The sequence below is a fragment of the Podarcis raffonei genome, chromosome 3 (assembly GCF_027172205.1).
Source record: "Podarcis raffonei isolate rPodRaf1 chromosome 3, rPodRaf1.pri, whole genome shotgun sequence".
Lineage (NCBI taxonomy): Eukaryota > Metazoa > Chordata > Lepidosauria > Squamata > Lacertidae > Podarcis > Podarcis raffonei.
In genome coordinates this window covers 11,335,019-11,348,929 of record NC_070604.1, presented here as the reverse complement: position 1 = coordinate 11,348,929, position 13,911 = coordinate 11,335,019, and the positions used below count along the sequence as shown (strand labels likewise).

Genomic DNA, 13,911 nt, shown 5'->3' with positions numbered 1-13,911 from the left:
TATAAAAACATAACATTAAACATTTAAAAAACTTCCGCATACAGGGCTGCTTTCAAATGGCTCAGGGGTCAGATAACTCCATACCCTTCAACGTTTCTCTGATGAAAATAGGGATGTCCTAAGGAAAAACGGGACATTCCGGGATCAAATCAGAAACTAGGACAACTTCTGTAAATCTGGGACTGTCCCTGGAAAATAAGGGCACTTGGAGGGTCTGCCATTCTTGAAATTGAAGAAGTTTGGTCCTGATCAGTGTCTGGACAGAAGACCACTGAGAACTTCATTCACGATTCAACCTTTCTGATGAGAATCAGGGTATAAACATAAAATAGCAAGCATATTCCATTTCCCATTCTTCTGCTTGTGCTGTACCTTGTGCTTTCTCTCCCCCCCCAAAAAAAATTATTCATTTTATAACACAAATAAAGAGCACAAACAGAAAAACAAACAATACAAATAAATTATTGTCATATCCTTATTTTTCTAAACATTGTTAAGTGGGCTTCCCCAAGTCCCACCTATCTGATTTTCATTTTACTTCATCTTTAGCAGTTTAAATATATCACGGTTTCTAGCCATCTTTTTTTTTTAATCACGCTTAAAATAACTTCGCATTTTATCGCTTACCAATAATATTATTTTAAAATACACTGTCTTCTACTTCTAACCCTCAGCCTATATCCACTTCCAAAGCTATTCTAAGATTTAAATAGTAACCTATTTTTTTCAAATATTCCTTAAACTTCTTCCAGTCTTCTTCCACCGTCTCTTCTCTCTGGTCTTGGAGTCTCCCGGTCAGTTCGGCAAGTTCCATATAGTCCAGCACCTTATGCTTTCTCTGTGCACACAGCATTCTGCTAAACAATATTTATGACTCCTATCAATTCATCTCATGTGAACCCGTTAACTCCTTTGGCCTGCTGATGGGCTAAACAACTGAACACCACAAGTGCCTAATCATTCTCCCTACCCCCCGGGGCACCCACACCTTCCTCTTGATCTAACTTTAAGAAGGAAAGTGAGTACTGTAATTTGCAAGTGCTCAGGGACTTTTTATGTTAGTTGTGTGATCTGGATCAAGAGTGATGCATAACAGCAAAGTGTGGCTTGCACATCCCTTTAAAGAGGCACAGACCTCAGGTCAAACTAGATACAGAACATAGCTTTGAATCTGCTACTTGGCTGTTGTTTTTTTAAAGAAGCTGGTAAAATGCGGTCTTGACTTTGCTACCACTCAGTGGATTTGTAACTGGCTGACTGACCGAACCCAAAGGGTGCTCATCAATGGTTCCTCTTCATCCTGGAGAAGAGTGACTAGTGGGGTGCCACAGGGTTCTGTCTTGGGCCCGGTCTTATTCAACATCTTTATCAATGACTTGGATGATGGACTCAAGGGCATCCTGATCAAATTTGCAGATGACACCTAACTGGGAGGGGTGGCTAACACCCCAGAGGACAGGATCACACTTCAAAACGACCTTGACAGATTGGAGAACTGGGCCAAAAGAAACAAGATGAATTTTAACACGGAGAAATGTAAAGTATTGCACTTGGGCAAAAAAAATGAGAGGCACAAATACAAGATGGGTGACACCTGGCTTGAGAGCACTACATGTGAAAAGGATCTAGGAGTCTTGGTTGACCACAAACTAGACATGAGCCAACAGTGTGACGTGGCAGCTAAAAAAGCCAATGCAGTTCTGGGCTGCATCAATAGGAGTATAGCATCTAGATCAAGGGAAGTAATAGTGCCACTGTATTCTGCTCTGGTCAGACCTCACCTGGAGTACTGTGTCCAGTTCTGGGCACCACAGTTCAAGAAGGACACTGACAAACTGGAACGTGTCCAGAGGAGGGCAACCAAAATGGTCAAAGGCCTGGAAACGATGCCTTCTGAGGAACGGCTAAGGGAGCTGGGCATGTTTAGCCTGGAGAAGAGGAGGTTAAGGGGTGATATGATAGCCATGTTCAAATATATAAAAGGATGTCACATAGAGGAGGGAGAAAGGTTGTTTTCTGCTGCTCCAGAGAAGCGGACACGGAGCAATGGATCCAAACTGCAGGAAAGAAGATTCCACCTAAACATTAGGAAGAACTTCCTGACAGTAAGAGCTGTTCGACAGTGGAATTTGCTGCCAAGGAGTGTGGTGGAGTCTCCTTCTTTGGAGGTCTTTAAGCAGAGGCTTGACAACCATATGTCAGGAGTGCTCTGATGGTGTTTCCTGCTTGGCAGGGGGCTGGGCTCGATGGCCCTTGTGGTCTCTTCCAACTCTATGATTCTATGATTCTAATAAAAAGGTGAGAATCCTAAAAGCAGCTAAGAGTGACCATCATATAGATTAGGGCCTCAGAATTGCTTTTCGGTTTTTAAAAAATGCAAGGGCAGAATGAGGAAAAGAATTCCAGAATCAGATTCAAAGACACATTAAACCTCACATCTAGTTTGACCCTGATTTGCCTATTTGTCAAACACTGTTAAATTAGTTGGTACAGGAATAATAGACCTGTGACTTTCCAGATGGCGTTGGACTCCAGCTCCAGCCAGCATGACCAATATTTAGGGATAATGGGTACTGGAGTTCAGCAACACCTGGAGGGTCACTCATCCCTGAATTAGTGCCATCTACTGGGTGGCGCTGTGGGTTAAACCACAGAGCCTAGGACTTGCCGATCAGAAGGTCGGCGGTTCGAATCCCCGCGACAGGGTGAGCTCCCTGCTCCTGCCAACCTAGCAGTTCGAAAGCACGTCAAAGTCCAAGTAGATAAATAGGTACCGCTCTGGCGGGAAGGTAAACAGCGTTTCTGTGCACTGCTCTGGTTTGCCAGAAGCGGCTTAGTCATGCTGGCCACATAACCCGGAAGCTGTACGCCGGCTCCCTCGGCCAATAAAGCGAGATCAGCGCCACAACCCCAGAGTCGGTCACCACTGGACCTTTACCTTTACTGCTGCAAAGTGAAAGCACATGACAAATAAAGAACTCTATTAAATAATTACTGTACTTTTCCATCTATAAGATGTCCCCATGTATAAGACTCTTTTGGGGGACTCAAATGGGGGGGAGATGTATCCGTGTATAAGACGCCCCCTAATTTTTGACATTATTTTTAAGGGAAAAAACTTCTTATACATGGGAAAATATGGTAATTACCAAGAGAACTTTAATTACTATTATTATTATTATTACCTGATTAATAGGATCCTGGGGCCTTGAAGGAGCTTTCCATTCATTTTCATACATTATTTCTTGTTTTCTGGGAAGCATCTCCAGCTTGATTTTGGGTGAATGACGATCATGGATTCTTGATTTCTGAACTTCAGGAGCTCCTTTGATAATTCAATGAAATAAGGTTTTGATAATTATTTCCAGTATCATACTCCTATGCCCCTCCACTTCAAAACCCCAGAATTACCAGCAGCATACACTGAGTTGGGAATCCTGTTTGGCACCAAATGTGCAGTTCGGCTCCAATTAAATATGCTCCAAAATGTGAGCACTCAGGTAATGAGAATTACTCCTGAAAAATGCTTCCTGAAGTACCTACCACCATCTATTTCTATTGATCTAAAACATTCTTCTAGTTCCAGTGAGAAGGGAACTGACATTACCTGGCTCAGTCTACCTCATCTGGGAAAGGGTGTAGCGTTTGCCTCTGTGGCTGGCGCACAATGCACTGGTAATACATAGGCCCACCTTTTACTAGAAGATGCATAAAATTAATGCTACCTATAACAGCAAAGTAATCATTCTACCCATGTGTGACACTTTAGATGACAGAATCGGAGGCCTGAATTTATTCGAGTGCAACACTTATAAACAATATATAAACTAAAGTTTCACTCTCTTGGAGAGAAAACTACACCTGACTAAAGCAGTTCTGTGATCTTAAGAGCTCCCAGCTCAATCGTTGCAGGAGTGTTGCTGCTGATCATTCCCCCAAGCTGGCGCCGCTAATTTGACAACGACAAGAAACCAAGCTTTTAGTGTCACCAGCCCAGTTCAACAGAGATTCAGCAGGCCTCTTCTGTTTCGATTTTTAAATGCCTGCTGAAAACTTTCCTATTCCGTCAGCTTATGCAGGCAATTAAGAATACATACTACCACAGTAGTTAACTGATTTTATCTTTTTATATGGCTTTTATTTTATGGTTTTATGTAGTTGTTCTGAACCACTTTGATACGTTCTTTATTAATTAGTGTTATATAAATATTTCTATAAATACATATTTAAAATACCTGTTGATCCTACTTCTTACTTACAGTCCCAGCAGAATGGGCCACCACCTCAAAAGCACAACTCGTAAACTAGAGCCCTATTCAGTAACACACATCTGCTCAATAGTTTTGATGCCACCGTGTCCCCAAGGGGAAGGAGCATGCAAATTCATTATACAGCATCTTCACTGAAATTTGACTAATTATCTCAGTACCAATACCCATTTAAAACAAATGTCTCTCTCTCTCTCTCTCTCTTAAGCATTATGCTTTCATTTATATATACGTATATATAAACCTTAGTGAGCAACAGCTTGCCTGATGGCAGTGAATCTAGTGACCGTTTTCTGTGAATGACGGTGTGGCTGAATTCTTCCTCCATGATCTAAAAGCAAATATAACAGATTACACACACATGCATATCTATCTATCTATCTATCTATCTATCTATCTATCTATCTATCTATGCTACATCTTTGCTAAGTGGTGATTCACTAGTGTCCCAAGGCACCCAAAGCTGCTTGCTCATTCGGATAATTCAAGGCAAGAGGGAACAAGCCTTTATCTAAAAGAGTGTCTTCCTCAATATCAACTATTTTGGGTGGTGGTGGTCCTGGGTGCTGCCCAGTTGGCACTACCCCATGACAGGCCCTTTTTGGTGGTGGTTCCCCATTTGTTTAATGACCTCCTTGGTGAGGTGTTTCTTTCTCCCTCGCTATTAACTTTCAGAAAGCATTCAGAAACATTTCTGTTCTCCCGGGCATTTAATGGCTCAGAGATCATATTCCCAGCAACTATTTTAAAATGTTCTTCATTGTTTGGAAACATATTTTTATTTTTAATCACCCTGTTTTACCACTTTGGTGTTTGCCACGCTGGGCTCCTTTAATAAATTCAATTAATAAATACATTTTCCTGCAGAAAGCAAGCATTAGCAGCAATTGATGTCAGACAATCCCACTCCTCAAATGTAAATTCTACACATTCACCTTAAATGTGACTACCATGTGCAAAGTGAAAAGAGGCAGAAGGGGGAAAGGAGTGTGAAGATTACCAGGGAAGGGTTTTCTCATTTGTTTGGATTGTCTGCAACCACAGCAGACACTCACCTCAGGGGGCAGAAAATTCTTTATTTGCTTCTCCAAAAAGGGCTTTTTCAAAATGGAGTTGATAGAAGGGCGATCTCTTGGAGATGTTTTAAAGAGCTGGGATACTAATGTTCTTAGTTCATATGAATACTTCATAGATACTGGTGTGAAATAGCCTCTGCAGATCTTCAGCACAAGTTGAGGCAAATTCTTGCCTTCAAACTAAAATATTAAAATACAGCCATGAATAGTAGCTGCCAAGTGAAATGTGATGTTTAAATAAAAATGTTGGCTCAGCATCTTTTCTGGGGAAAATATCACCATGTGGCCAAGGAAAACCCCCTCAGGTCTATAATATCCTTCCTAGGCTGTCCAAGATTTAGAAGCATCAAAAGTTACAATTCTAACTGCTGCCTATGAAAAGTTCCACTTGAAATGTTTTCATTCTTAGTAAATATTATATTAAACAACTTACAAATACTCTGCTAATGTACTTACAGGGTGCTTTAAAGTACAGAGTTCATATAATACACAGCCAAGGGACCATATATCTCTGTAAAAGAAAGAAATCACAGCATGGGGTGGGGAAACATTGTAAAACAAGAATATCCATCTCAACTCTGCAGTCAATAAACTAATTCATACTGCTCGTTGAAAAACAAATACAATTCATAAAATATATAGCCACATCCTAGGTTCCAAATTAAGAAGCTTTCTTAATAATAAGGACGGAGATATAAAGTTGCATAAAAGAGAAATAGAACAGTTAAACTTCTAAATACATAGTCAACCTGAGAGAGAGAGGGAGGGAGAGAGAGAGAGAGAGAGAGAGAGAGAGAGAGAGAGAGAGAGAGAGAGAAGTCTCAGTATTACTTGCAATATGTAAGGATCACCCATGATGACCATTAGGTCCAGTCGTGGCCAACTCTGGGGTTGCGGCGCTCATCTCACTTTACTGGCCAAGGGAGCCGGCGTACAGCTTCCGGGTCATGTGGCCAGCATGACTAAGCCACTTCTGGCGAACCAGAGCAGTGCACGGAAACGCTGTTTACCTTCCTGTCGGAGCGTGACCTATTTATCTACTTGCACTTTGACGTGCTTTCGAACTGCTAGGTTGGCAGGAGCAGGGACCAAGCAACGGGAGCTCAACCCGTCACGGGGATTCGAACTGCCGACCTTCTGATCGGCAAGTCCTAGGCTCTGTGGTTTAACCCACAGCGCCACCTGCGTCCCAGATGTCATGTTTACATGACAATTAATGCCTGTTGGGGTGGTGAGAGGATCCTTCAAACATATGAGCTTGGCAAACCTCTAAGAGCAAAGGTTTCTCACATTTGGGACATGGCATGTCCAGCATGTAAGCAAGGAGTGCCTGGGGAGACAGGCCATTGGAAGGCAGAGGCAAAACCTACAATTAAGAGATTTACTATCCACTCCTGAAAAAAGGCCTCCTGGTGGGGCAATTCCAGTTGTCTAGCAGGAGGATGGAAAAGGTATGGTGCTATCACAGAATCACAGAGCTGGAAGGGTCACCGAGTCCAATCTTTTTTGCCCAACATGGGGCTCAGACCCATGACAACACTGAATTCCTCCCATGATGTGGTTGAAATATGTGCGTCAGAAATATTCAGACTCACGTTTTGTTGTTATACGGCTTGTTCTCACAGATTTCAGGTGACAAGTAATATGGTGTTCCTACACAGGTCCGAGCAAATTCCATAGTACTAAAGGAAAACAATGTTGAAAAATAGTGGTTTTGATCAGTTTGTTATATATAGGGAAATTGGGGTAGGGGAAGCTACTATACATACCTACATCAATTCATCATTTGGAGACTCCAGGAACAAATTAGAACACTACTCATATATTTCAATATGTAACAGAAAATCTGTATTCCAACTAACAGTGACATAGGAACCCTCAAAAAAACCAGGATCAAAAAATGTGATTTAAGATCAGTTTGCTTAATAATCTGTTAGACTAAATCATTGTTTCCCTAGTTTAGATCTAAGAGGAAACTGCAGTTTATTCAAAACTGGAAGCTTTTAATTTGCTTCCCTCGTTTATTTATTTTTTACATTTATATACCACCTTTATCTTCCAAGGAACCGTGGTGAACATGGTTATCACCCTCAAATAAATGGTGCTTGATGCAACCACTTCTCTTCATTTATTGTAAACCACTTTGAGGTTTTTTACAATCAAGCTGTGTATACATTTTATAAATAAAAATAAGGATAAATCATTGTTTAGAGTTAGCGTCAGAATAAGCCCAGTCTACATCCCACTCTCTAAACATTTCACTATCTAAAACAAAGTAATCCTTTTCAGACATAGCACGGAAAGAACAATATTGAGAGTCCATAAAATAATGCTTACTTGCTCAGCATTCTCGCAATCCCAAAGTCTCCAAGTTTTGCTATCACTCCATTATTGCTGAGAAAAATGTTCTGCAATCCATAAAAGTGATGATTTATATACCGCTTAATCACAGCTGACTCTAAGCAGTGTACAAGTATGAAAATAACGATTGTTTAAAATTGCAAGATCAGAATTCGGTTAAAATGCTGCTGAAATAAAGGCTTCAGTAGGCACTGGAAGTTCAACAAGGAGGGTGTTTGTCAGCTGGAAGGGAGTTCCATAAAAATGGAATCCACAATACTTTATAAGTCAAAACTTGGCAGCCAGTGTAGTCAGCCTGGAGTGGTGTTATATGCTCACACTGTTTTGCACCAGTGAGCAATCTGGCTGCTGAATTCTGCACCAGCTGAAGTTTCTGAACTATCTTCATGTGTAATGTACTGTAGTAATCTAATCTAGAGTTTACCAGAGCATAGACAACAGGCATTAGGCTATCCCTATCCAGATAGGGGCACAGCTAGGCCACCAGTTGAAGCTAATGGAAGGTGCACGGTGCCACTGCGGTCACCTGAGCCTCAAGTGACAGCAATGGATCCCTGTCCAAGAATAGTGTAGTTGACATACCAACCACAACTGGGACTCCCCCTTTGACTTACCTGTGCTTTTACATCTCTGTGCAGAATCTTCCTGTCATGTATATGCTTCAGTCCTAAGGAGATTTGCACAAACCAACTCAAGATCTATAGGCAAAGATAAAACGAGAATACCCCATAAACCACCACCACTGTAATTTCTACGAGGGGAGAGGGGACTTCCTTTAAAAGGTACACATGCCAGTAAAAAATGATGAATTTAATATTGTATACAGTAGATATCAGAAAAAAAATAAGATATACATCTCTCCGTCAAAAAGCAGGAAATAGGGATTCCAACCTCACTCTTGACATATAACCTGGACACAACTATCTACCATATTTTTCGCTCTATAAGACGCACCAGACCACAAGACGCACCTAGTTTTAGGAGGAGGAAAACAAGAAAAAAAATATTCTGAGTCTCAGAAGCCAGAACAGCAAGAGGATTCGCTGCGCAGTGAAAGCAGCAATCCCTCTTGCTGTTCTGGCTTCTGGGATAGCTGTGCAGCCTGCATTCGCTCCATAAGACACACACACATTTCCCCTCACTTTTTAGGTGGGAAAAAGTGAGTCTTACAGAGCAAAAAATACGGTATTCTACAAGATCAGAACATACAATGTGACATTTAGACATCTAGCTAATAGAATCTCTGGGATTAGAGTCAAACAACTTCCTAACCACTCACCCTGAGTAGCAGGCACACTTCACATTCTCTGTAGTTCTAAGTAAGCCCAGTTCAGAGTAGGTCCATCTGTTCCAGCGCCCTCAACTTCAATCCAAAATTTGCACCCAGGACCTCAGTTTGAGGCCAGCTTTTTAAAAGGAGAGCAGGGAACCTGTGATTCTCTGGATGTCATTGGATCTCCCGCTCATCCCTGATCACTCTGCCAGAGGCACAAATTATTATGGCACTAATGACTTGGTGAAGGGACACGGGTTAAACCACAGAGCCTAGGACTTGCTGATCAGAAGGTCGGCGGTTTGAATCCCCGCGACGGGGTGAGCTCCTGTGGCTCGGTCCCTGCTCCTGCCAACCTAGCAGTTCAAAAGCACGGCAAAGTGCAAGTAGATAAATAGGTACCGCTCCGGCGGGAACGTAAACGGCGTTTCCGTGCGCTGCTCTGGTTCTCCAGAAGCGGCTTTGTCATGCTGGCCACATGACCCGGAAGCTGTACGCCGCCTCCCTCGGCCAATAAAGCGAGATGAGCTCCGCAACCCCAGAGTCGGTCACGACTGGACCTAACGGTCAGGGGTCCCTTTACCTTTACCTTAATGACTTGGTAAATAAAAGAAAATGAAAGGCAGGATGCCAATCTCCTCGTTGTCCTTTTTTCTGTGATAAATAATTGAATGGAAGAATGTAAAGAAAGGCAGTTCTTCAAAATGCAAACTTACCTTGTCCTCATCAAATAACACTCCACGCTGCAAAATTATCCTCTTCATAAGGTCACCTCCATCACAATATTCCATAATAATATATAACTTATTTTTCTCTGTAATAAAAGTATATTAGGCTTATGAACAAACTTTGCATTTACAAATACAGCAGTTAGCTGCTTTCAACTGGTATAGCAAACTTAACCAAAGCATAAATCAGTGTGTTTTTTTAAAAAAAAATCTTGCCACCATCACTATTTCAAAAAATGCCTAAAGTCATTTAAAGTTTAATGTTTGTACATGGTTCCTTCTATGAGCAGTGCAGTCAGGTAATAGTGATTTCAACTAAAGACCCCAAATTCTCGGGCTCGCAACACCAAGACACATATTCCATGCCAAACAGATTAAGATCTGGCTATCTCCAATATACTGATATTACAGATTTCCCACCTCTTGACCCCCACCCTACACTAGGTATACACAGCATTAGGGTAACTAGAAGCAAAGGAAATATGTAGTGATCCTGTGTCTTTCAAACATGTGCAAGGAGCAACTGTTCATGGTTCTGCATAAAAAGCTAAACCACCCAAAATTAAAGGCACAAACGGTCCACTGTGAGATTGTTAATTTTCCACCACTGGGATGGAAATAATTTATTTAAATACCTTCCGATTACCCCTCTTCTACACAACTATTAAAGGTACACAATCCCTGTCCTCTTTTGCATCTGCTCACCCTGAGAATTTTTTTTAACAAACAAACAAAGCCATAGAAAATGAGACCTTGAAAGGCAGTGTAGAAAGCTACTATATTAGGGTGCTTCATCTTGGACAAAACAGCAACTTCTTTCTGAGAGGATTCTTTTTCTTTTCTTGGCATCTAAATTGGTTGAGAAACAAGGAAGGAGAAGCATGTGATTATTACTGTCACTTTCCCAGATGAAATTTAGAGACTTTATTTATATAGTATTGAATATTTAAATATCTACTTTTTTATTTTGTTTTCAACACATGTATACATAAAGATGGATAAATATAAAACCATTCCAAAACTAACTATATCTAATTCCCTATGTCATGAATCATGAGTGTAGATGATATACGTAACATCACTCTAAAAGGTAAGCGCATTTGGGACAGGTGGGAGGAGAGATTATTTACCTTTGTTAAATTGACCTCCTTGATAACACATGGTTGATTGTTATCCTTTCCTTTAGCCAAGAATACTTTGCCAAAAGATCCTTCTCCAATCATTTTAATCACTTCATACTCATCCATGTTGTGGATTTAGAGAAATGTCTGTAAAACAAAAATATTTAAGTGATAGATACTTAATACAGTGGTACTGCTGTTTACGAACTTAATCCGTTCTGGAAGTCTGTTCTTAAACCAAAACAGTTCTTAAACTGAGGCGCGCTTTCCCTAATGAGGCCTCCCGCCGCCGGTGCCCTTCCACCGTTCGGATTCTGTTCTTAGACTGAGGTAAAGCTCACAAACTGGGACACTACTTCCGGTTTTACGGAGTTCATAAACCGAATAGTTTTTAAGCAGGGCTGTTCTTAAACCAAGGTACCACTGTATTACAAACTCATAAGATATCATTTTATTAAACTGTAAACATTAATTCATCATACATATGAAAACATTTAGGAAACCGGACTCTACCAATTGTTTCAGAAGTTTCTCCCATAAAGATTAAAAAATGTTGATTAGGTACAATCCGAAACATTAAGAGGATATGCACACACCTACTCCATTAGAGTTGAAATGATGAAACTTATAGATTTGGGGAGAATTGCCTTTATTAAAGATTGATTATCATCACATTGACTGTGGGAGCTACACCCATTGCACATGGGAAAGAAATATACTTCTGATTCACAAATGGCATGCAAAAGAACTCTCCTCATCCTGTCCGTTGTGAAACACACACACATCCTGTATTCCAGCCTTTGCCAAACTGGTGTTTGGGACTAAAACTCTAGCTGGGGACTGAGAATAGTTGTAGTCCAAAAAATCTGGAGGGCACCAAGTTGGCAAAAGGCTGCTCTATTCCATACAATACTTAATTAAACTGGAGTAAAATGAAAAGAAGAGGCGCAGGTGGCGCTGTGGGTTAAACCACAGAGCCTAGGACTTGTCGATCAGAAGGTTGGTGGTTTGAATCCCCACGACGGGGTGAGCTCCTGTTGCTCGGTCCCTGCTCCTGCCAACCTAGCAGTTCAAAAGCACATCAAAGTGCAAGTAGATAAATAGGTACCACTCTGGCGGGAAGGTAAACGGCGTTTCCGTGCGCTGCTCTGGTTCGCCAGAAGCGGCTTAGTCATGCTGGCCACATGACCCGGAAGCTTGGGGTCCCTTTACCTTTTCCTTTTTAAAATGAAAAGAGCATGATGCTGCTTGTGGTCCCAGGGTAGAGTACTGACATGTTTTATTTTTAGATACTGTAGAACACTCTTCTGTTTAAAGGCTTCCTCTAATTCAATGTTTCCCAAACTTGGGGCATCAGCTGTTTTTGGACTACAAGTCCAAAACCTGCTGGAGAACCAAGTTTGAGAAAAACTGCTCTAATTCAAAGGACAGTCTGGTTTAAAGATAAACATCTCTAAGAACAGACAGCTAGAGTCCTGAAGTTGCACCTGAACAGCAGATTGGTCAGATACTTCCAAACAATGGTGAGCTGTATTTTATTTCTGTTTCAATTACAGCAATTATTTCTACCATACATATTATTGTGTGCCCACAAATGATAGGCAAACCGGCATCCTATTTCTTTGATGATGCATTCATTTTGCTTTGGGTCAATGTGTAAGTGGACACGCTATAACCCCACACCACAGGTTTGCAGTCACCTTGCTGAAATCTAAGCAGGTCTGTCAGGTACTTGCTTGGATGAGAGGCGCTGCCTTCAATTCCACAAAGTGGAAAAGGCTGGATATAAAAATGTACCAAATAACACATATAAGAATAAAAATGTGCCGAAACAATTAAGCTTTACTCAGAGCAGACCTGCTGAAATGAATAGGCCTGAGTTAGTCATGTTCATTCATTTCAACGGATCTACTCCTGAGTAAAAAATAGTTTGATGACCACCCCAGGGAGAACAAAGATCCATTTGCCACCTGAGTCATTCAAGATCCCCTCCACCCCCCAAAATTGAAGCATTCTTCTCAAATAACAGGCCAATTGGTAGCATGAGCACACTTTTTCATGTGGCACTTCTCAAAGTGGGAATTTGCACCTCTGGATGTGACAATGGTTATCAGCAGTGCTTTTTTTTTCTGGGGAGACGCATACCCCTAAACATTTTGTGAATCTCAGTTTGGCCTCATTGAGGGGCAGTACTTCAATATGAGTAGGAAAATGAGAGTACCCCTAAACTTTTTTTTTAGGGAGGGAAAAGCACTGGTTATCAGACTTTGAGAAGCTGATCTCGCTGGATAGTTAAAATAATGAAACGAATTCCAACAGGATTTTGAATAACTGTGCGATCAGTTTTGTGACGGCTTCAAATTTTTCGCTGCGCTCTTTTCCTTAGCCCTTCACCCGTCGATCTCCGGGGCGGTTCGCAGCACAAAAAAGGCAAGATTAAAAAACACAAAATGCATACTGGAAACCAAGCATACAGTGGTACCTCAGGTTAAGTACTTAATTCGTTCCGGAGGTCCGCTCTTAACCTGAAACTGTTCTTAACCTGAAGCACCACTTTAGCTAATGGGGCCTCCTGCTGCTGCCGCGCCGCCGGAGCCCGATTTCTGTTCTCATCCTGAAGCAAAGTTCTTAACCCAAGGTACTATTTCTGGGTTAGCGGAGTCTGTAACCTGAAGCGTATGCAACCTGAGGTACCACTGTATTGAAGGGGACAGATTAGGTTACCCAAAAACCTGTGTAGTCACCCCCCCCCCAGCAGGCCTCAAGACTTTCAAATTACTTTCTCTGAGGATTCAGAGAAAGTAATTTAAAAGTCTTGAGGCCTGCTTCTTGAGGGGTGACTACACAGGTTTTTGTCTAACCTAACCTGTCCCCTTCATTATAGGATAGGGTAGCGGCGAGCAATGGGGACCAAGAAGGCAGTGCACCCCCCACCCCCACGACGTCGCTGCTTTAAGGGAAAGAGGGTGGCGGTTGAGGCGGCGGCGGCCTCGGGAAGGCGAGCCTCCGTTTTCCCCGCGCGGGTTACCCGGGGAGCCGGCTTCCGAGTCGGCACGTAGGGGGTTGTCTCCAAAGCGTCGCTCC

General features: G+C 41.8%; 1 protein-coding gene across 4 annotated transcripts in view; it reads right to left on the bottom strand.

The window, feature by feature from the left end:
- The window catches only part of NEK5 (NIMA related kinase 5), a 25,011-nt gene extending 11,100 nt beyond the window's left edge, over positions 1-13,911 (bottom strand). For 2 of the 4 annotated variants that reach the window (XM_053380561.1, XM_053380562.1), the window contains exons 1-11: positions 13,856-13,911; positions 10,837-10,974; positions 10,459-10,555; positions 9,695-9,792; positions 8,320-8,403; positions 7,682-7,752; positions 6,940-7,026; positions 5,801-5,855; positions 5,324-5,524; positions 4,533-4,599; positions 3,186-3,325 (exon numbers count right to left, since the gene is read on the bottom strand). In XM_053380561.1, coding sequence (XP_053236536.1) covers positions 3,186-3,325; positions 4,533-4,599; positions 5,324-5,524; positions 5,801-5,855; positions 6,940-7,026; positions 7,682-7,752; positions 8,320-8,403; positions 9,695-9,792; positions 10,459-10,555; positions 10,837-10,953 — 1,017 coding nt within the window. In that variant the 5' untranslated portion in view covers positions 10,954-10,974; positions 13,856-13,911. Of the gene's footprint in view, positions 1-3,185; positions 3,326-4,532; positions 4,600-5,323; positions 5,525-5,800; positions 5,856-6,939; positions 7,027-7,681; positions 7,753-8,319; positions 8,404-9,694; positions 9,795-10,458; positions 10,556-10,836; positions 10,975-13,855 lie in introns of those variants that run through there. The other 2 variants (XM_053380563.1, XM_053380564.1) reach the window with 2 other exon arrangements.